Genomic DNA, 22406 nt, shown 5'->3' on the forward strand with positions numbered 1-22406 from the left:
GACGTGGCATATAGATATATCTATTACTTTATTAGAAATCCCAGTAAAAGAACAACAGAGGCAAAGGTCTACATCGATTGTATGGATGCAACAGTGACCGTTTCATTTACAAGGATGCAATAATCGTGTTTGTAGGGACATTTCGATTTGAAAAAATCTATTCATCATCTCAACTCCCATCATCATATGATTTGACATTAGATAATAAATTTACAAGTGAAATATAATAAATAATTTTTAATCACCTAATGCCACGTTATAAGAGGATGAAAGTTGTAATAATAAGTAGCCTCTTTGGATTTGTGTGCTGGGGAGCTTTCTGACATGTTGTACTTTGCATATTAAAAAGGCTGCGGTGAAGGAACCGCCAAGATGCTTGTCACGTAAGGATTGATGTCCAGTAATCAACTGGGCATAATGCCTTACATTCTCTGGCCCATGCTAAAAGAATCTTGGGTGACTACAATTATGGTGACAGTTGTATAATTTAGATAGAGAAGAACGACGTTTGTAAACTGAAGATTAGGATAGTTCTTCCTTGCGATCTCCTGTTTCCTTTCAAAGAAAACACCATTTATCTAGTTGTCATTCCAAGACTTTGTACAGGAGAACGTCTACTTTGGTTGCTGGAAGGTTGCCATCTAAACCATACAGTATTATTGGAAGTCCAACAAAAAAATCTTGGTACCCTTCTCATGGTTACCTGACCTTACCTCTGCTGGGAAGTGAAAGAGGTGAGGCCGAACTACCAGCTTCAATATCAGCATCCATATCATCGTTGACCGCTCACTTTCTCAAAGATCGACGATGTTGGATAAGAATGCACATAATCCTCAAGCTCACCACCACCTTTTTTTTCATCATATGCATCTAGTGTTTCCACAGACTCGGGCAGGGCCACCTCCCCTTCCAAGTACCTCGCCACCTGCCTCATGGTGGGGCGTGCTTTTGGCGAATTGTTGGAACACATTAAGCCTAGTTTAAGAACCGCAACAGTCTCAAGCTCATCGAACTCTCCCCCAAACCTTGGGTCTACAACCTCAAGAATTGCTCCTACTCTCCAGTTGTCCCATACCCAATCCACCAATATCAGCTCCTCAGGCAACGCTTTAGGCTCGATGGGTCTTCTACCACATACCACTTCAAGCAACAAAGCACCAAATGCAAACACGTCCGAGCTGGTTGTTGGCTTGCCGGTGCGTGTGAGCTCCGGGGCTAGATAACCCAGCGTGCCCACCACCTTGGTGGTGCTTGGATTGGAGCCGTGCTCGTATAACTTAGCAAGACCAAAGTCTCCAAGTCGTCCATTTAGCTCAGAATCCAATAAAACATTACCTGCCTTGATGTCTCTGTGAATGACAGTTTGCTCCCACTCTTCATGTAAATATAAAAGCCCTGAAGCCACGTCTTTGATGATCTTGAACCTCTGGTCCCAGCTCAGAATTGTTTTGGGCTCATCAAAGAGGTACTTGTCCAAGCTTCCATTAGGCATGAAATCATAAACGAGTAACAGATCGCCTCGCCGCCGACACCATCCTAACAACTGGACCAAGTTTCTATGACGAAGACGACCAATACTGGCAATCTCCGACACGAATTCTCGCAAACCCTGCTTTGATTCATGCGAAATTCGCTTAACAGCGACTTGGGTGTTCGAAGATGGCAGAGTTCCTTTGTAAACTCGACCAAAACCACCAAACCCAAGTAGCTCTTTGTCTCTGAAACTTCTTGTAGCTTTCTTGAGCTCCTTGTAAGAAAATCTATGTGGACCAACATCAAGCTCCCAGGCTTCAACCACATCAGCGTTCTTGATTTTCCTAATGTGGTGAAAGGACAAAACAATCACGAAGATCAACAGTAAAGAAACTGAAACACCAATGATTAGGCTCTTGTGATTCTCTTTAGGCCTTGGGAGCGAAGGAAGATCATCTAAATTGAGGGTTTTCGCTTCTCCATTCATCTTCAAGCTCCAGCCCATGATAAAGTGCGAGCTAGCGAGCAAACCAGTTGAAGAAGAAAATCCAACGTACATGAATTCTTGAAGAACTGGAGAGAGGTCCACTTCAAAGGACAGAAGTGTCGATCTCGGTTTCACAGATGAAGGTGAAAGCTTTACATCTAATCGGTTATTTTGGGAATTATATTCTATCCATGCCTGAATAACCTGACCACTCTTCAAATTAAGTTCTTGCAGGGAATTATTACCATCGAAATAAGCGGTCGGAACTGATTTGTTTGATACTAGGCTGTCGATGTCGATGCCAACATGATTGTCATTGATGTCCCCAAACTCCAAGTCCTGGACGGTGTCGAACTCCACCGCAAATATATGGTTAGAGAAGTTCCCAACATCGCTGGCGTTGAGTAGGCCAAGATACTGTCTTGGAAGAGCCCCCAGAAGCTCTTTCGTGGGGGATATTGCGAAGGCAAGGCCATGACCGCCAAGAGTAGCATACTCGGGGACTATGGCGAAAGCAAAGGCGGTGGAGAAGGACAGAGCTTTGCCATCCGTGGAGTTCTTGAATTGGATTGGAAGTGGGTAAAACGCGTGGCCCAGTACTCGCTGCGTTTCGTTTGTTAGCCGAAGTATGCCATTGTCTTGGATCCCTGAAGCTCCATTCAAGCTCATGTTGCTGGCTGCACCTTTGAACCCATTAAAGAAGAGTTCGTCAAACACAGACCTTGCCGGAATTGAGAGAACAGAGAAAAGCCAGAAAAGCACGAGCCTTTCAGCCATATCTGCGATCAGAATTGAGCTGTGTGAACCTGAGGATGTGCAAGTGTGTTATGGTTTGTGGTGGGTGAGTTCGAACGAAAATATTTGAAAAACTGCTTCCTTCGCTCGCATTTTCTTTCGGTCGGTTGGGAAACAAGCAAGGGAAAGATAAGAGATTCCTGTATCCAGGGGGTGAGAAGGAAACTGGTTTCAAGATTGCAATTACATTGTATCAAATAAAAGATGAAAAATGATAGATGCATGTGTGGAAGTGTTGTGTAGTTATTTAAAAATAAATAAATATAAAATTTATATAAAAAAAATTTAAATAGTAAATTTCATTTTTTTTTAACGATATTTGAATTCTTCACGATTATACGCAATATTATTCTGATAATTAAAGATACAGAGACAGTACAAGGATAAAGTGATTTCTTTTTGTAAAAAAATAAAAAAAAAATCTATAGAGAAAATGAAAACCATCTAAATAACATTATAAGTCAACTTCTTAATGAAAAATCATTTTAAAAGAATTACGTTCTGCAATTTCATGAGCTGATATAATAATAATTAAATAAATTTATAAGTCGATCAATTAAGTGAAAAAAATTATTTAAATACATCAACAGATATAATTGAGATGATAAAATAAAAAATAAAAAATGATATATCTCAATTAATATTTACTTACCAGAGAAAAAAAAAAAAAAAAAAAAGAGGAAAACATTATATCCACCTCCCCCTATATATATTAACAGCCTGGCCTATGTGGTACTTTGTGCATGCTATTTATTGTCTTCTTGTATGCGATAGCAGCACGAATTTCCTTTTCTTGTTGCCAAAATTCCGTAGATCAAAGGAGAATGTCAGCAACTTTTTCTCCATAAATTGTATTAATATCTTTAAGAATTTCAAAATATATTTGATTAAAAACATATAGAAAATTCTCAGATGTTTCTTACACATCTCATAATTACAGCCGTATTCCCATAAATCATGATTTTCTCTAATCAGATCAAGATTATTTCGAGTTGAAGAACTTGGAAAGAATATCTTATCCATGAGCATCTTTTGGAATCTTCAACATTTTCATCAAGATGAACGGTGGAAAGTGCAGAGCCCACTTGATAAGGAGACGGATACAGATTGGCCTTGTTGACCCAAAACCGAGTGCCATATGACCCAAAGCCATCAAAATATTACTGAAATCGGTGGAATAGCACCTTCTGTTTTCTCAAAAGTTTGGTTCAAAATTCACGACCAAATTCTGATAATATAACTCAGAAGATATATCTATGGTTTCAGCTTTCGTGGCGAAGGGTCTTCATCGGGGAAGATGTCCAGCATAAAGTCAACAACTGCTACTTCAGCCTTTTGTTTCTTCCTTTGATAAAAAGAAAGACATTTCGTTATTCTATTGGAGAAGCAATTAAAGCGTAGCAACGTTACCAAAGTATACGGACTCAGTCAGTGGGTGGGTAATTTATAGTGATTTGAATTTAGAGATGAGTTGAGATGGTTTGTGAATAATAGAATAAAAGTTAAATTATTTATTATTATTTTGTGTGAAAATTTGATAAAATTGTTTTGGGATTTGAAAAAAATTAAATTATTTATTATATTTTGTGTGAGAATTTGATAAAGTTGTAATGATGAGTTTAGTTGAGTTGAGGTAGATTTCGAATACAAACGAGGCTGTTCTCATTTGGATTCAGAAATCATCTCATCTCATCATCTCGTCATTACAAATTTTCACACAAAATATAATCAACAATTTAACTTTTTTAAATTTTAAAATAATAATAATATTAAAAAATAATATTTTATTTAATACATATAAAATCATTTCATTTCATCTTATCTGATCATCTAAACGAGCGCTTAAATTATCATATTATATCTAAACAATTTAAACCTACTTAGGACTTGTTTTGTGAATGTATCGGTGAGAACGAGTAATTTTTGTAAAAGAAATAAAATAATTAGGCATGATGACAGAAAATATTAAAAAAAAAATGATAGAAGGAAAGGATGAGGAGGAGGAAAGTAAAAGGAGAGAAAATAAGAGGGGGCAGTTTACACGTCCATGCTAGAGAGTAGAACAGCAAATGATTATTATTCAGTTTAGACTTTCAATGGTAAAAGCCAAATGCCGTGACTTTCTGGCTTTGCAAGTCAAACGCCGTGGCTTTTAAATTGTTTCATTAGTTAGTAGTTGGCAGTTGGTTTCTCCCTAAATGTCATTTATTTTCCGTACTAAATAGCCCTTGAAAATTTCCAAAAATTCAAAAAATCATCTTCAGAATAATATTTAAAAAAAATATACAGCTGCCACCCCTTAAACTGCTTTGTTGGGTCGTTTATTAGGGGAAACATGTCATAATATCGAATGAATAGTGTTATTTGAAGGTTTGTATACCACACATCATCTATATAATATAATTTAATTTGTACTATTCAAATTTTAAAATTCATTTTTCAATCTAAATTATGTCACATAAATAATATACAATGTAAATTTTTTTTAAAATATAATTATTCGTGACCAATATGTCCCCAAATTTAAAAAGTGAAAAATGAAGGTCCGAAACGGTTGGAACCGATCTCAATAACAAAAGCCGTAGACCAAGTATTTAAGCCTCGGCCCATCTGCAGACATTATAGTATGTGCTTGTTTTTGTTCAATTGTAATTTGCTCTGTTCTTTTGCCTCCTTGACCGTTTTATGATATCACTTTTCTTGGGCTTTGAGTGAATCAATGACCAAATTCCTTGTTCCCTTTTTTTTTGGGGGGCTTTCTGACTATGTACTCACTAGGCCTGTGCAAGAAGCCTGATGGGCCGCTCAACCCACACGACCCGACTGAGCCCACCCGACAAAAATTGGGTTCATCGGGTCAAAACTTAAAAACGGGTTTATGAAGTCGAGTCCATCGAATCTGTTGAAACTGACAGAGTCTTTTCTCCCACTGCGAAACCCTAGCCTCCATCATGTTCTTCGTAGCGTTCTCCCTTCTGTTGCTAGTTTCCTGGCCAGGGTTAGTTTCTTAAAAGCACTGAAATGCTTCTTACCTCTTCCTTTCGCTCTCTGTTTCACTTTCCACGATTCCAGCTGTCTTTTCTTCTAAAACCACTATGTTTTGGTTCGATTTCTCGTCATCCATTTCTTCCCTTTGTTTCTTCTCATTCTTTTTATTCTTTGGAGGAAAGAATATGCCTTTTTTTTTCCTACTTTCAGAAAGTTGATTTCCTGATTTTGGAAATGGCTATATTTTGTGGGTTTATGGTTTTTTGGCAATCGTGGAGTATACTTTGTTTAAATGATGCTAAAATAGCTTCTTCATGTTGCATAACTACCCGAAACCTGCATAGAAAGTGAACTTCTTCATATTGCCTGTTATGAGGCATGTGGGTTGAAGGCTAATGAAGAGAAGAATGGGCTAGATTTGATCGATTATCTTCTATCCACTTTGATTTACATTTACATTTCCATTTACATGAAAGATCATAACATGGTCTTAGGTTTTGGCTAATACTTTCCATGATGATTTTGTTTTTGCTGCAGTTATTGGCAGGGTCAGTAAAGGAGTTCATCATGAATTGGATTTTGGATTTTTTAGATTTTCTTCAGTATTTTTTTGTTAGAAACCTGCCCTTTTAGTGTACCACAGTCTGTTTGTAATGTAAATGGTGAAGAAGAAGGTGAACAAAATGCTGGAAGCCACAAGAAAATAGATGCACAGTCGGTGTTTGATAAAAGTCCTCAAATGGAATTGTAAACGATCTAGTCGATTTTTAATAGCTTGAATCCAACTTTTTGTATGTCTTCATGGATTCTGAGATTTGAATATACTCTCAACGTTGTTTATTTTTTTATTTTTTATAAACCCTCAACTATTGTTATTATTTACTGAGAAAGTGGCTAAGAATCCAAACAACAACGAAAAAAAACCCACCGACCCAACCCGCACATTAACGGGTTAGGTCGGACCGGATTTGCGCTCAAGTAGTAGCGGGTCGGGTCGGACTAGATTCAGACCCGGTTAAATGTCATCGGGTTGCAGGACTAGTACTCACGCAAAGCCTGTTCAATTATTATCTTTTCTGAAAATTGAAGTAAGTTAATTATTTAAGAGAAAATATGCACATCAGTCTATAGCCGCAGCACACCATGTGCTGAGTTCAAAAAAAAAAATATATATATATATATATATCATGTGAGGTGTGCGGAGAGTGCGGCTGATATATAGCCGCACTCATTATGGATTTGAACTCAGAATCTATATTCTAATACCACATTAATTGCTTACCCAAGTCACCAAAAGATGCAAGACATACCTCTCTCTCTAGGAAAAAAACCTCTCGCTTCTCTCTAAACCTTTCCAGACTCATAACTGCGAAAGGGGTGGGAGCTTCGGCTCCTCCCTCCTCTTCTTTCTTTTTTCCTTCCCCTTCCCTCTCTTCTGTCCTTTTTATTTTCGGCGTAGTATTTTTTTGGTTTTAGTTTTGTGTTTTTCAGACCAAATAAGGGAGGATCGCCGTTCGGGTCTTTCCAACCGTCGCCTTTCTACACGCGCCCCACCGGGATGATGCCTAACCGCCGATCTTCAAGACCACCAAATCCGGAGTCCATCGGAGTGGAGCGTAGCCAGCACGCGCGGGGCGAAATTTCTGGATCTGTTGGCGTGTGGCCATCATGCGCATCTGAGGAAACCTCTGCCGATACCACGCTCGGCTTCTCTAGACTCCATGACTCCGGGACTTCCAAGATTAACCGTCGGCTTTCCTCCCTGAGTGACCATTACCCTGCACGCGCCACTTCAGAAGCATCGTGCACTGTTCATCCGTCTTGCTTTTCTGTTTCTCTGATTGTTCCATTTTCAGTGTTTTTGCTGGTGTTTGTTTTTCTGTTCTTTGGTTGACCTGAGTAATGTGTTGGACCTTTGGATTGGATGTAATCTGGGGCAAGGGCTATACGAGAGTGGTGGGCGATGTCACGGTTGGAGATCGTACGGCCAGTGCTTGCGCGTAGGTGCTGCCTGCGCAGTGGAGGCTGTTTTGTGTGTGCGTGAGCTGGGTGCTCGTGCCGTCAGGGCTCGAGATGCCGATGCTTGCGGTAGGCATGACGTCCGGGGTTACACCAGTGCTTGTGGTTCAGTAGTTTAGTTGTTAGTCAGTAGTTGTTTAGTTGTTAACAGGTTTTATTTGTAGTTAGTAGTTGTTTAATATTGAATAAAATAGAAATAGGCTATTGGATTTAGTGACCATAACAGTATCCCATACTTTTCCTCCCTGGGAGGACAGAGGGGATCTTCAAGTTCTGTTTTACAGAACGCTTTCTCTGTTAGGAGATAGTTTGTTGAGAAATTAAGACAAAGTCTACTACAAAGGAATTTGTGTGTGGGAAAACCCCAGACCTGATGCGTAGTTTGGCTTATAGTCTGAATTTTTCCATATATTAAGTCACAGTTGTAACTTCGGTTTATTAATGAAATGAGTGTGTTTCCATTAAAAAAAAAATACCACATTAATTTATTATTTGTTCAAAAAAATAAAAAGATGGAAAGAAATAAATTTAATCATTCAATTTGTATACGTTGTCTATTAATGACATTTTAAGGAAAAGAATGATTCAAGCTGGCACTCAAACCTTCAAATGTCGATACAAGATTATTGTTTCTTGAATCTCAATTCAGGAAAACAAATGATGCCAACAAACACGGGGGATATAGACTGTAGGATTCAAAAAAGTAAGATATGCAAGTCATTTTACTTCGTGTCAAACAATATATATATAGAAATTTTATTTATAATCCTGAGTGGGGGATTGCGTGTCTTATTGCTGAATGCGTGTAAAAGGAAAAAAATTATTTTAAAAAAAATATTATTGTAACTTTTAATTTTTTTTAAATATAACTATATCAATTTGCAGATCCTAAATAGAGATTGTATGTAAACTAACTCATATATATAATATGAAATGAATAGATAGATTTTTTTGAAGGAAAATGAATAGATAGACTTGATGTGATATTTAAATTGTAAAACATTTTTTCTTTTATCCGTAACACATGATCAAGTCACTAATTTCTCTTGTACGCTATCTAACCTTTTCGCCAAACCAAACAATTTCGTATGGAATTGGGTTAAACATAATCAATCTGTTTAAGAGTATAAAAGACAAAGGTTTATTGGTTCGGTACATTAGTCGAGTAATGTTTGAATTACATCACCACTCTTCAAGTTATAAACGTGATTTTTCATTTAGATCGTACAATTAATTCAAGGCTATTGGAATAATGTCAAAGTTCGATTGCGTGCACAGAAGTATGTCATGATACGCGCAACAACGACCTAAGAGAAGCTCCTCATGAATTACTTGGGAGACTAAAAGGAAAGCGAACGCGTGCGGTGGAGCAGCAGTACCAATATTATTAATTGGTATTGCAAACATATATAGTAACATTTCTCATTGCTAATCTATCTAGCTACCACTACTCCACTTCCGGCCATTTGTGCCTAGCTCGCCTTCGAGGTTCGAAAAACTAATGTACGTAGGTGAAGCTTGAATATTTCCACCTTCAAGCATTAAATTAATTGCCAATTTTTTTTGCTTTTTGGGAACCTGCAGGGAAGTTAGCAGGCCTGTTTATTGAACAATGACATATATATGGATCTAATCACAATGACTGATGAGACGGCAGCAAGCAAACCTCAGCTTTGCAGCTCAACCCAATCAAAATATTGGGATTTTAAGCTGCAAAAGCTAGCTCAAGTTGCACTTAATAACTTCAAATCGCTATTGTTTATTGATGCCGATTAATTTATCTACTTACAGATAAAGGTACTATCATAAGTACAATGCATGTGATGAAAATTCTAAATCCAAAACCAAATTATAAAAGAAAAGAAGAAGTGTTGGTGGGGGGAGGCAGCTAGCTCGAGAGGATCGCGCTCGGAAGTCTCTCTCATGGCTACCTACCATCACCATCACCACCACCGAAAACTGAAAACTGCCTGGTTAAACTGGCCTCAACAATAGCATCCCCATCAGTATCGACCGAAGTCTGCGTGCTGGCCTTTTGAGAATACCATGACATAGTGGGAAAAGATTGCTCGTAGTTTTCCAACTGATCACGACCCCAAACAGTATAAGCACCCTTTTTGCTATATGGCACCACCACCATCTCCTCCTCCGGTAGCTCCGACTCCCCCTCGAGGTACCTCACCAACTGCCGCGTCGTGGGGCGTGCCTCGGGAGCATCATTGGAACATATTAACCCCAGCTTGAGCACCAAAACTGCCTCAACCCTATCAAAATTCCCCTCCAACCTTGGATCTACAACATCAAGTATTGCTCCTTCATTCCACTTCTTCCACACCCACTCCGCCAGCAATATGGGCTCTTGATCAGGGGATGTTTTGGAATCTATGGGTCTTCTACCACATGCCATTTCTAGCAACAAAGCACCAAAGGCATACAGATCTGAGCTGGTTGTCGGCTTGCCCGTGCGCACGAGCTCAGGTGCCAAATAACCCAGCGTGCCCACCACCCTAGTAGTGCATGGGTTGGAGCCGTGCTCGTATAACTTAGCGAGCCCGAAATCACTCAGCCTTCCGTTAAAATCAGAATCCAATAGAACATTTCCTGCCTTGATGTCTCTGTGAACCACGGCCTGTTCCCACTCCTCATGTAAATATAGAAGCCCTGAAGCCACGCCTTTGATGATCTTGAACCTTCGCTCCCAGCTTAGGATTACTGTGTTAGGCTCGTCAAAGAGGTGCTTATCCAAGCTTCCATTGGGCATAAAATCATAAACAAGTAGCAGGTCGCCTTCCCGACGACACCAACCCAATAATTGAACCAAGTTTCTATGGCGAAGACGACCAATACTAGCAACCTCCGACAAGAATTCTTGCAAGCCCTGTGTTGAATCATGTGAAATACGCTTAACAGCAACTTGGGTGTCTGTGTTTGTCAGAATTCCTTTATAAACTCGACCGAACCCGCCAGATCCAATTAGCTCGCTGAAACCCCTCGTTGCTTTCTTCAGCTCATTGTAAGAAAATCTATGAGGACCAATATCATGCTCCCAGGCTTCAACCACGTCAGCCTTCCCCATTCTCCTCACAATGTAAAAAGCCAAAGCGGTCCCCAAAATCACAATCAAAGCACCGGAAACTGAGACGCCAACAATTAGGCCTGTGCGATTCTTTTTGGTCCCAGGAATCGTGGGGAGCTTAGGGAGTTTATCAAGGTATAGATTTTTAGACTCTCCATTCATTTCGAAGCTCCAACCCAGGATATAATGCGAGCTCGCGGATGAACCAGTTGAAGCAGAAAAACCGACGTACATGGATTCTTGAAGAATTTCTGAGAGGTTCACTTGACCGGACAAAAGTACAGACCGAGGTTGAGCAGAATCCGGCGAAACCTTTACAACTAGTTCACTTGTTTGCGAATTATATATGACCCAAGCCTGAATTACCTGACCACTCTTCAAGTTAAGCTCTTCCTTGTTCGTAGGACTGCCCTTAAATCGAATGATACGAACAGATGTGTTCGATGAAACGCTATTGATGTCGATGCCAACATGGTTGTCATCGATGTCACCGAACTCCGAGTCCTTGACAGTGTCCATCTCGACCGCAAATACGTGGTTCGAGAAGTTCCCATTATTGCTGGCGTTGAATAGGCCAAGATAAGGACCTGGAGCACCCCCAAGGAGCTCTTTTGTAGGAGAGATCGTGAACGCGAGGCCATCGCCGCCTCGTTGCCCATGCTGGGTGATTATAGCAAAAGCGAACGAGGTGGAGAAGGACATGACTTCCCCGCTGGCGTTCTTGAAATGGATTGGGTGTGAATAAAACCCGTGGCCAACTACTTGGAGCGAGCCGTTTGTCAGCCGAAGTAGGCCATTTGTCTGAATCTCTGCAACGCCGTTTACGCTCATGTTGTTTCTTTCAGCACCGAACCCATCGGTGAGCTTCGTCAACAAGGGTCCACCATCGCCTACGTCAGACTTTACCGGGCATAAAAGCAGAACAAAAACACAGAAAGAAATGAGTTTGTCTGCCATGTGAGAGAAAAGAGAATTGGGCTTTGTGAGGTAGATGATAAAGAAGCTCAGGGTTTTATATGATTACTGACATGGTGGGTGTGGAAATTTCTGAAGTATAGTTTCTCCATTTTTGTTCTTTTGTCTTTGTCTGGCGGATATGTGGAGAGAATTATTAAAAAAAAAAAAAAAAAAAAAAGGGGGAGTTTATGTACTGTGATGTTGGGTGGTGCTTGGAATGGGAGAAGCAACCTGTACCTGATGATTTCACATGGGACGGGAATTGAGGATGAGATGTATTTACAGTCACTTTTATATTTTTTTATTTATTTTATTGATGTGGTTGATTAAAATAATTTTTTATATTAAAAAAATAATATAATTAATTACATTAATAAAGTGTATATAAATTATATAAAAATATCTGTATATAAAATTTTTTTTATTCAAGATATGATTAAATACCAACGCACTAGTACGGCAAAACAAAGAAGAAGGAATAGAAAAAAAAAAAAAGAGTTGCCAAGAGCCTATAGCGTGAAGACATATAATCCCCCACTCGATCCCTCATTAAAAAAAAAAAAAAAAAAAAAGGTAAAAGATTTGTTTCTTCCACAAAATTAACTAGCTAGCAAGACTGATTTTTAGAGATCAGGATTTTCAATGCTCAAATTTCATAATTTAAAAAGATATTAAAAGACTATGCAAAATCTTATTGTATTTAAGATTTACAAGTAACATTTAGTATTGTAAAATTTAGATAAAAAATTACAAGACGTGTTGCTGAAAGGTTCCTACCTACCGCTGCTTTGTTTTATCATGACTGTAATTTGTACGGCCTCGGACCCCAATGTGTTGTTCACTATGCAGGTGTAGTTTCATTACGAGACCTCTGAAGGTCACAGGAACGTGTCCTTTCGAAGATGGCAGGCCCTCTTTCTCTGGCTCTGTCTCCCCCAAAGTCCAGTGAGTTTTCAATAATAAATTAAAATATACATGATAGTGTTAATAAATACCGATCTTTTGCTTGCCGGTCATATCCAACCACAACGCGTCCCTCTAAAGGAATTCTTAGCCGCCAATCTGTCAAATGGTAAAAGAAGTTTGTCTAGCCGAGTGGCGAGTGTGGCTAGTGCGGATGGGGCTCACGTCGCCACATCAGAAGGAGATTTATGCTGCCACGCGTGGTATCATTGGTGCCAGCAGCTTTGAATCTTTCGGATTTGTGTGCTCGTTTTGTTCTCAGTGTTATGCATGTCCCGCACGTACTACCACCGTAGGTGGTGGTCCTTTATTGGTATATCGGAATATATTTAGATTGTTATTTTTTTATATTTCTGTTTTCTCTAATCAGTAATCAAGACGATGTAATCGTGATAGTCTCTTATAATTAGACCGGATCAAAAAAATGTAGCACGCCCCTCTTGACTGCGACTTTTAGTCATCAATTTACAGTCTGTTTATCAATCTATATTAAAACCGCTTTAAAACGGCATCCCCCTGTGAGATTAGGTTAGAGTTAAATTTTTGGCTTAATAACCAGTTTTTTTTATTTTTATTTTTGGTGTTATTTTTGCTGTGTTTGTGATGATTGTTGAAGACTCTCACCTCACTGAATCTTGTATCTTTGTAACCGTTTAGTTTATCTATACAATGCTTAACTTGTTGAGAAAAAATAAATCTCAAAGGTACTTTTGATATATTATTTGAAAAATTATTGTATGATTTAAAAAAAAATCAATTTTTTATTATAACATATTAGGAAAATTTTATACACCATATTATCATCTCACTTTTATTCTATTAAATAAGATGTGACACATTTATCACCATTAAATTATCAATTAATTTAGAGTAATGTTATACACCACACTTTTATCATATTTTGATCATACTTAGTAGTATGTAACACATTTATCACCATTAGATGATAAAAAAATATGAAATAAATGATCATTTAATAGTGATAAATGTGTCACATCTTACTTAGATAATAGTATGGTGTATATAATTTTTCATTAATTTATTATGAGTAATGTTATACACCACTCTCTCATTCTATTTTGATTATACTAAATAATATGTGGCACATTTATCACCATTAGATGATAAAGAAGCATGCAATAAATGATTATTTAATAGTGATAATGTGTCGCATTATACTTAGTGAGATGAAAGTAGATTGGTAGTATGATGTATATAATTTTGCATTTATTCTATATTAAGCAGCCACAATAATTATTCAGAATCTGTCACATCTGAGCGTAGCTTAACTCGTAATGTTGGTTGTCCGTAAAGAAAACTGGACGTGAAGGACCCTAATTTTAGAAGGATTGTGCTGGCGGGCCGCCTAGTTATAAATTTGTTGTTTTTGTTTTGTTTTTTTTTAAATTTAAGTAGTTTTTTAACATTCTCAATTATAAGAATAAATCTACTTAGTCTCCCTCTATTTTATCTATACCGCACGAATCACTTGTTAATTTTTTGTCTTTCTTTTAAAATCCCCCCCCCCCCCTCCCCTCTTACTTTCCAAAAGAAAATCCCCCCCCCTTTACTTTCCCAATCTCCTCACCAACCACCCACCCATTTTCCTATGAGTAAAGTTAGATTTTCTCTTTTCTCATACGCCCTCCTACCCTTTTTCATATTTCTGTACCCCCATGGACTACAAACTCGTTTGAATTGATTATCAAAGTACTCATGTTCAATAACATAACTGAGTTAATTATATGAAGTAGCTAGTACAAAAAAAGATCAAGAATATCACAAGAATTCATGCATTTTTTATAAAGAGAAATACTGTTTATAAAAATGATAAAAATTTCAAATGAAAATAGCATAGTTTGAATGCACATATCGCCCCAACAACATCAGAAAAGATTCTTCTCAATGTAAAGTCAACAATTTGTTGAACCATAAATTCAGACATGCAAACACATAACACTTTTCTCATCGTTAATCTGTTCTAGCAATCAATTTTAATTCAATCCAATGAGCACTTAAATGAAGCACAACAAAGCAAATTGGCCGGTGGGGGAGGAGCTCGCATGGACTGGCTTCCGTTTCACATAGGAGAGGGGAGAAACGGCGGCCGCCGGCCCCGGGGGGGGGGCTTGGCGGGAACAAATAAAAACAAAAAAAAAAAATATAAAAATTCGGGCGGTGCAGATCAAATGGGAATGTGTAGTTTTACTCCAATTATAATATATATTTAGATATATAGTTTTATTAATAATCATTTTTTTAATTATTAAATAAAAATTAAAAAAAATAAATACATGAACCGGTAAGTACGGCGTTGCGTGCATGCATGCACGCATGACCACGAGCCTGTCAATAAAAGAAACAAAGTTGGAAGAAAAAAAAAAAAAAAAAAAAACAAAGTAAATGATAGATCAATGACGTACTTTGACATCCCACGGTAAACTGTAAAGTCGCTTTTCCTTTTTTTTCATGAAACGAATGGGAAGGGTCCGATGACGTGTACAGCTCACCTAGTTAGAAATTAGCTAGGTGGCCAGCCAGACTGCCAGTGTCAAACAATGGCAGTTGGGTTCCCTAATGAAATCTTGGACTTTAAAATCTTATGTTTGTTTTTTTTTTTTTTCCTTATCTCCAGTGTTCTGCTAGACGTTAGATTGATTTCATGATAGAAAAAAAAAAAAAAAAATTAGAAATAGAAAAAATTTATTTATAAGTCTTTTTATTATTAATGAATATGTATTTAACATGTGGAAACCTTATATATATAAGTTATTATATATAAAAAAATTAGTATTTTTAATATTTTAAAACACAAGTCCCGAAAATAATAAAAATATCCCGAGTCTTGGACCCGTCTAAAATGTTCTCCTTTGACCTCCCTCCAGATATTTCAGGTCCCCCATATATATAAGCTCATGAAAGTTTGCAAATACCCAAATACCACATACAAATTCTACGAGAAAGACATGTTTTTAGAAATTTATGTCATATTAATAAATAAATATGCGTTCACGTCCTTGAATCCATTGATATGTTGACAATGATGAGCACGAGCTTAATTTGACTCCATCTCTGATCGGTAGTTACACAAATTTAATTACTGTATATGATGGAAGAGGTGGAATAAATATATACTTAATTACTTTTCGCCACAAAAATAATAAATAATTAGTGGAGATGCCTTTTATTTGATTTTTTATTTATGTTATTGCCATAACAATGGTGGTTATTGTTTGGTGGTTTTAGAACTCTCCTAATTCTAAAAGTTAACTCAATAAATGAGATTTTTCTTCATATTTATAAACTGACCACTAACACATTCTAATTATTGTGGGACAGCTCTCACAATTATCATCAATATATTTTATATCATGGTCAAAATTAAGAAAAGGAGCCTTAGGAATTCCTAGATATCATTTGTAGTTTGTACGAATATCCGTGCGTGGTCTGGGGGTGGTCCTATATATCCATGTTTCATGGTACAGAAGTTTGGGTCAATATAATATAAAAGATCAAATGTCTGATTAGGTGGTTCATGGCGGCTCAACAAAGACCATTAAAAAAATACGTTTTGCTTTGACAATGATGTTAAGAGGTCTCATTCGTATGGATAAATTAGGTATTCTTTATTTGAGGATCTAGTAAGATTTGTGCTTGGAAAATTATTCTTATTTGCTTGTTTTTCTCTATCCTAGTTTGCTTGTTTTTCTTGCAGGTTACCCACTCATCCGTTGCTTTTGTATTAGGTCAATAGTCTTTCTTTTGGCATAGTACGTAGTTACATGTTATGGTTGTTAAGGTTTGATGTCTTGACTTTGGTTTTTCTATTCTTTATTGGATTGCAACTACTATTTTCTTTTGTCACTAGTATGGGTAAATTTAATAAAATTTGGAATATCATCCTCTTTTTTTTTTTTAAAAAAAAAAAAAAAAAAAAAAAAAAACTCAATGCAATACGACTGTAAAAAATAAAAAAACTCAATTCCATATGGAAATAATGTATATAACTTGGTAATGCATAGGAATAAAGCTGTACCTAACACGACAATAAAGCTTTTAGTCCCGTGAGAACACAAATCAACTGTTCCCAAGATTCTAGACTTTTCTGTTCTAGTTCTAACGCGTACGGAACGCGTTCCGTACGTTTACGGTAACAAAATGATGAAGAACCTTTAGGTTCATTGAAAAGGAAAAATCTCTGATATTATTTATGGGAAATGTTTGGGCCACCGAGAGGTGGTCACTGGTCCGAGACATTTTCTTATTCAATTTTTTTATTTAATTATTAAAAAATATTTTTTTGATAATGTTGTAAATTTTATTTTTAAAATATTTAAAAATATATAAAAAAATTGAAATGGCCTTACGGGGAGGATTCCTCGGTGGGAATTAGGGTTGAAAACCGATGTCTTTGGTACGGTTTCAATCCAAAATCGATGCCCCACAGACGAGTTTTGAAGAGGCTTAGAACCGGCCGATTGGGGGAAGAAGACCGGCAGCTTCAATCTTGGCATAAATCAGTGTAGTTTGTCGATGTCTACCATCGGTGTCTTTGTGAAGGAGGAGGGGAGCAGCAGACTGTGTCGATGGAAAGAAGCGGACATGTAAAGGAAAAAACCAGAGGGAAGAAGAAGACGGGAGGAGAAGAAGAAGGAGTTATTAATCCCAGGTCGAAACAACGCTGTTTCATCTAATTTTTTTATACTAAAACGATGTCGTTTCACTTATTTGATTTATATGCGTATAATATAAGATATATATATAGGCCGGTTGGACGTTTTGAATTTGGTTTAGATCAAAACCAAACCGACTTGCGTCGATTTTCTTATTTTTAAACTGCCGATCAATTGATTTTTTGCCAATTTCGACTAATTCCAGACTTCAATGGCTGGTTCGCATTGGCGAAGGCCGGTCCGGTTTCTGTACAGCTCTAGTGGGAATCCTCGGTAGTTGTAGTGCTACTCTCTATTTATTGACTTATTTCTTTTTGGGTGTTGCTATTATGCCGCCCCATCTTGACCGGTAAATTTTTTTTTTCTCTCTTTTTTTCACATTTTTGAACATATTTAAATATGTTTAAAAAAATAAAAAAAAAATACAAATACATTTAAAATCACTTCCTTAATTACTAAGTGAAAAAAAAAAGAAAAAAAAATTAATCAACGGTCAAATAGAGGTGTCAAAAGGAGTGGACATGGTAGTGTTTTTCTTTCTTTTTTGGGTTCTCGTGCCCTCCCTACGAAGCCAGTGCTCAAATGCTTTGGTCTTGATTGGGCTTTTCTTTCTTTTTTTGGATCTCCTGAATGGGCTTTAGTTAGATTGGGTCTTCTATATTAATTGTCTGTGCGAGCGTGTGAGTATGGACACATATGTCGCTACGGGGTTTCATTCAATGTTTCAAATTTTGTACCATACTGGTCGGTATGGCCAAAATTTTTTGTACCGGCCGTCCGGCCTGTACAGATACTATACCTATTTCATACTGGCCCAAATACCGGTATCGGCCTCAATTTCGGCCTGTATCGGCCTATATTTCGGCCTGTATTTTTTTTTCATTTTTTCAAACTACAAGTTTATTTTTTAATCCCCAATTCAGACTAGACTATTTATAATTTATATATATATATGTATTTATATATAATTTATTTATATATAGACTATTATTTTGGAATATAATTTTTATATATATTTATATATCGATTATCCCAAAACGTATCCCGAAACGCTATCCCGAAACGGTACAGGTACTGAAATATTTCGTTCCAGTGCCTTGACCAGTACGGCGTCCGGTACGGTATTCAAAACATTGGACTTTCATTTGTCTGGAGTCCATTACAGAAACATATATAACAAGTTTTGTTAAAAACGAAAAAAAAAAGAAGAACAAAACAAAACAAATAGAGAATTGCTACATACATAAAGAGATTACACAAAAGTAAATCTATCAACTGACATGATTTCACATGATGCATTAGATTTACTTTATAGTAAAAGTAATTTTACAATTTGACGTACTGCAACAAACCACATCAGGTTGTAGATTTACTTTTGTGCAATTACTTTGTAGTTAAGTATTTTTCAAACAAAAAATGCTACTAATTACTATTAAGTTTTACTGATTTCATACATTAGGGTGTGTGTAAAAGTAGAGCTAATTGAATTAAATTAAATTATTTTTTTTGAGAAGAAATTAAATTAAATTAAATTAAATTAACCTCCATGTGGTTAATTAATTAAAAAGGAAAACGTCAAGGCAGAGCAAGAGGCAAAATGCACTAAAAGTAAAAGCCCGGTGGTAGGAAGAGATCAGGATCGATTAAGATTTGAAACAGTACTACACATGATTAGAACACAAAATTAGATCAGGATCCAATCCAATCCATTCAAACATGGTAACAACATTAATATTGTCTATCTAAAATCCTTTAAAAGCGTTTCTCCGAAAATTAACCTAGACAAGGCTTAGAAAATGTACGTGCACCTCCCAACATCACTCATAGAAGTTGGATCAAAGTTCTCTGCATTTAGATCAGTACAACCTTCAAGGACAGGAATCTTCACTTGCTGCATGGGCTGCTTTGCCTGTGAAAGAAAATTATAAAAGCTTAGGATAGTTTTCTCTTAGTCTTCACTCTTAATGTGCTTCTTTTTATTTAAGGAATGAGTACTGGGCAAGGGGAGAGGGAACGGATCTGGCCGAAGGGGAAGATCCGAGCTAGCTAGCTAGTGATCTCCGCTTCCTGATGATCATGATCAATGTACTATCTTAAGGTAAAATTTGCCGAAAAGATTGCGAAAAAGAAGGATCCAAATTACCTCCCATCACGGCCTCTAGGGTCAAGGAGCTAACCCTAGAAAGTTCCTCTCTTGATAGCATCCTGGTTGGCATCTCCAAGAGCAGCCTCGCTCAAGTACTTGTCGGCAAGCTGGACTCTCTTCACATTCTCTTGCTCTTGGACCAGCATGTTTCCGTACTCCAGGAGCTTCTCGAGGGTCATCTGGGGCTGCTCGAAAGTTGGAGGTCCTTCCTTTGAGTTCACAAGTTTCTTCCCAACGCCCTCCACACCAACACCAGAAACCCACTTCCTCACTTCGTCATCATAAACTCTGGCCCTCAGGGCACCAAAGAAATCTGCAAAAGCATCAATAGCATAAATTATATTGAGCTATATATTTTTTGAAGAAATTAGGTAGTCGTAAATACATACGGAGAACCAAAGGTTGTTAATCTATAGTTAGAACCAAATATTCTTTCTAATTGTAACTGACCGATTGATTGGCCTGGGAAGGTGTCAACAACCTTGACAATGTCATCTTCGGCAACGTTGTCACTCCGGAAGATTCCTTTGCAGACACCAATGCGGTCTTCCCGAGTAGGTGCCCAGTAGAACTTCTCCATTCGACCATCACGGATGAGAGGAGCATAAAGTGTTGAGAAGTCGTTTCCAGTGACTATGATGGGGACGCGTGGATTCTCCTCCTTGTTGTACATACCGGGGAGCTGGACATTTGTTGGGTTATCAGCAATGTTCATGAGAGTTGCATTAACCATTTGGTTGTTGACTGTGTATTGGGTGGTTCCACCAAGTCGACCAGCTCCTGCATCCAGATCGTTGATGAAGAGGCAGCACATTTTTCCCTTCCTGATTATATCGGCTGCCTCACGGTACCTTTGCCTGATCAATTTTGCAGGCTCTCCTGCGTTCCCACTTTCCAGTTCTCCAGCACTCATCATGATGGGGCTGAAATTTCATTGTTGGGAAATTGAGATTAAAGTGTAAGAAGCAAAAGCATTTCTATGGGAGAGTTCGATTTAAAGTGAACAAGAGATCACACTAATATATTAAGACGATGGGTACATTGGATTTGCTTGGATAACATCAGTTCATCTAGAAATATGAACTGACCTGATTCCCATCTTGGCAAAGACAAGCTCACACTGGAAAGATTTCCCTTGACCTTTACCTCCCCAAATACCCAGGATGAGAGGAATCTGTAAAAAAGTACTTGAAAGGTTTATTGTTCCACTTTTGGGGTAATTTACAGAATACAAAATAATGTAACTTACATATATTCCCAAAGTTTTGAAAATGTACCTTGATGTTGGGTAGGGTCATGAAGTTCTTGGTGATGTGAACAACAAGCTTATCCATGAAGGCAGGTGCAATGTAAAAACCATCCATGTTGTTGTCCAAGTTGTACCTGAAGCATGATCATGATCGATCAAAACCAACTTCGTTTAAGATAAAATGAAATTATAACCAATTTTAATATCTGAGGAAGAGCATGGATAATAAGTCCTCTTACTGGCGAAGTCCGGTACTGATGTAGTCGTAAGAACTCATGACGGCATAGTGAGTTCCAGATCCCGTGGGAGCCTGGAAGAGCGAGTCAACCATACCCTTTCCTCTGGTAATGTCTTGCTGGTCATCGGATGTGTCGAAAGCAAGGCCTTTCCATTTGTCCTTGGCGGTCTGTTTGTCCTCTTCAACCTCTGCCACAACCTTGAAGCTCCCAATGGAAACCCTGGAGTTGTTGAATCTAGAGGTCACCTTCTTCAAGCTGCTGCCTAAGAAGGCTGAGCTTGGAACTGAAGCTCCAGCACCAGTGCTATTCAAGCTCAGCTGCATCAGCATAATCCATCCGGTACATTATTGAGAAGTACAAAACCCAACTCTTTTATAACAATTTAAATACATACTGATATAATAAAAACCAAATAAATCTCTTGAAGGCTTCCAATTTTTCTTTATTGCCATCGAAACACAAGGATTCTTGTCTCATTCTACGTGTGTAGTGTGAAATCACTATTTATTCTAAAAGTTTAAATTGACAGAAAGAAGTAAATTTTTATTATTTATGAGCATAAAAGGGTAAAATTACATATTTTTAAGTGGTGTGGCTTATATTTAAAATTTTTCTTATTTATTTTATATCAACACGTAGTTTGATACGCATAAAGAATTTCGCTACATAGCCTATATTCATGAAGATACATGCACGTTGTTCAGAAACACAAATACGTAATAAGTACGCAGTGTACTCATTGAAGAAATATATAAGGAGTGAAGCCTTCAGAATCTCAAATGACGGGAAAAGGACACCATACCGGTGCTCGGTTGACAGCTCCAATGGTGGAGACGGCTGCAGCCATCAATATCCGCAATCAGACAGCTGTGAACGGCAGAACGGGGGAGGAGTAGTTGTAGATTTGAGAGAGGCCGAGATGAATTATGAGGATTGGTACCGTCAGGACTTATAGTAGTTCCTATTTGAGCGTACAGAAATCGATATCCTGAGGATTGGTTTTTGAATTCTTAACGGCCACACAATCAAGATTGCCCTCTATTACACGTGGCAAGCGTTAGGGTGCCTGGAAATTGAGTCCTTACTAGTCCTTGAGGCTAGAATTTAAGCTCCCTCCTTCTCCACTTAAAATTGGGTTAATTTATTACCACAAGCATATAAAAACAAGGTTCTCTTTTTGAAAGCAAAACAAAAAAACAGAGAGGCCAATATAAAACATGCTTGTAATGTTCTTTGAGTGTTCTGGTTTCATCTCGAATGGTCTGTCACGGGTCCCCATTTAGACGAGCAGTCTTGATTTATGGAAGGTACATAATTTTGGAACAGAAAAAATATCGGGTT

General features: G+C 37.6%; 3 protein-coding genes across 3 annotated transcripts; all 3 read right to left on the reverse strand.

The window, feature by feature from the left end:
* Window positions 1-356: 356 nt before the first annotated feature.
* Window positions 357-2958, reverse strand: LOC121246382 (L-type lectin-domain containing receptor kinase S.4-like). The gene is given in 2 exon segments (XM_041144520.1): window positions 357-784; window positions 786-2958. Coding segments are annotated over 2 exon segments (2037 nt in total). The 5' UTR covers window positions 2738-2958; the 3' UTR covers window positions 357-699.
* Window positions 2959-9414: 6456 nt separating this feature from the next.
* On the reverse strand, window positions 9415-11998 carry LOC121246376 (L-type lectin-domain containing receptor kinase S.4-like). The gene has a single exon (XM_041144512.1). It carries the CDS (start codon window positions 11793-11795, stop codon window positions 9690-9692), a length of 2106 nt encoding a protein of 701 aa, XP_041000446.1. The 5' UTR covers window positions 11796-11998; the 3' UTR covers window positions 9415-9689.
* A 7117-nt stretch (window positions 11999-19115) lies between these two features.
* LOC121246411 (ribulose bisphosphate carboxylase/oxygenase activase, chloroplastic) lies at window positions 19116-22033 on the reverse strand. The gene is made up of 7 exons (XM_041144562.1): window positions 21868-22033; window positions 21066-21382; window positions 20855-20960; window positions 20666-20751; window positions 20028-20500; window positions 19575-19890; window positions 19116-19340 (listed from the first exon to the last, which is right to left on the reverse strand). The coding sequence occupies exons 1-6, from the start codon at window positions 21910-21912 to the stop codon at window positions 19610-19612; spliced, it is 1308 nt and encodes a 435-aa protein (XP_041000496.1). The 5' UTR covers window positions 21913-22033; the 3' UTR covers window positions 19116-19340; window positions 19575-19609.
* Window positions 22034-22406: the final 373 nt, after the last annotated feature.

The sequence above is a fragment of the Juglans microcarpa x Juglans regia genome, chromosome 1S (assembly GCF_004785595.1).
Source record: "Juglans microcarpa x Juglans regia isolate MS1-56 chromosome 1S, Jm3101_v1.0, whole genome shotgun sequence".
NCBI classification, from domain to species: domain Eukaryota; kingdom Viridiplantae; phylum Streptophyta; class Magnoliopsida; order Fagales; family Juglandaceae; genus Juglans; species Juglans microcarpa x Juglans regia.

What these genes read in the sequence shown, in the direction of transcription:
- LOC121246376 (XM_041144512.1), bottom strand. Translation starts at nt 11,795, where the DNA reads ATGGCAGACAAACTCATTTCTTTCTGTGTTTTTGTTCTGCTTTTATGC.
- LOC121246411 (XM_041144562.1), bottom strand. Translation starts at nt 21,912, where the DNA reads ATGGCTGCAGCCGTCTCCACCATTGGAGCTGTCAACCGAGCACCG. An exon ending in TTTGCCAAGATGGGAATCAG is followed by an intron (nt 20,501 to 20,665) that starts GTCAGTTCATAT and finishes ATGAAATTTCAG; the next exon opens with CCCCATCATGATGAGTGCTG. An exon ending in CTTCCCAGGCCAATCAATCG is followed by an intron (nt 19,891 to 20,027) that starts GTCAGTTACAAT and finishes ATGCTTTTGCAG; the next exon opens with ATTTCTTTGGTGCCCTGAGG.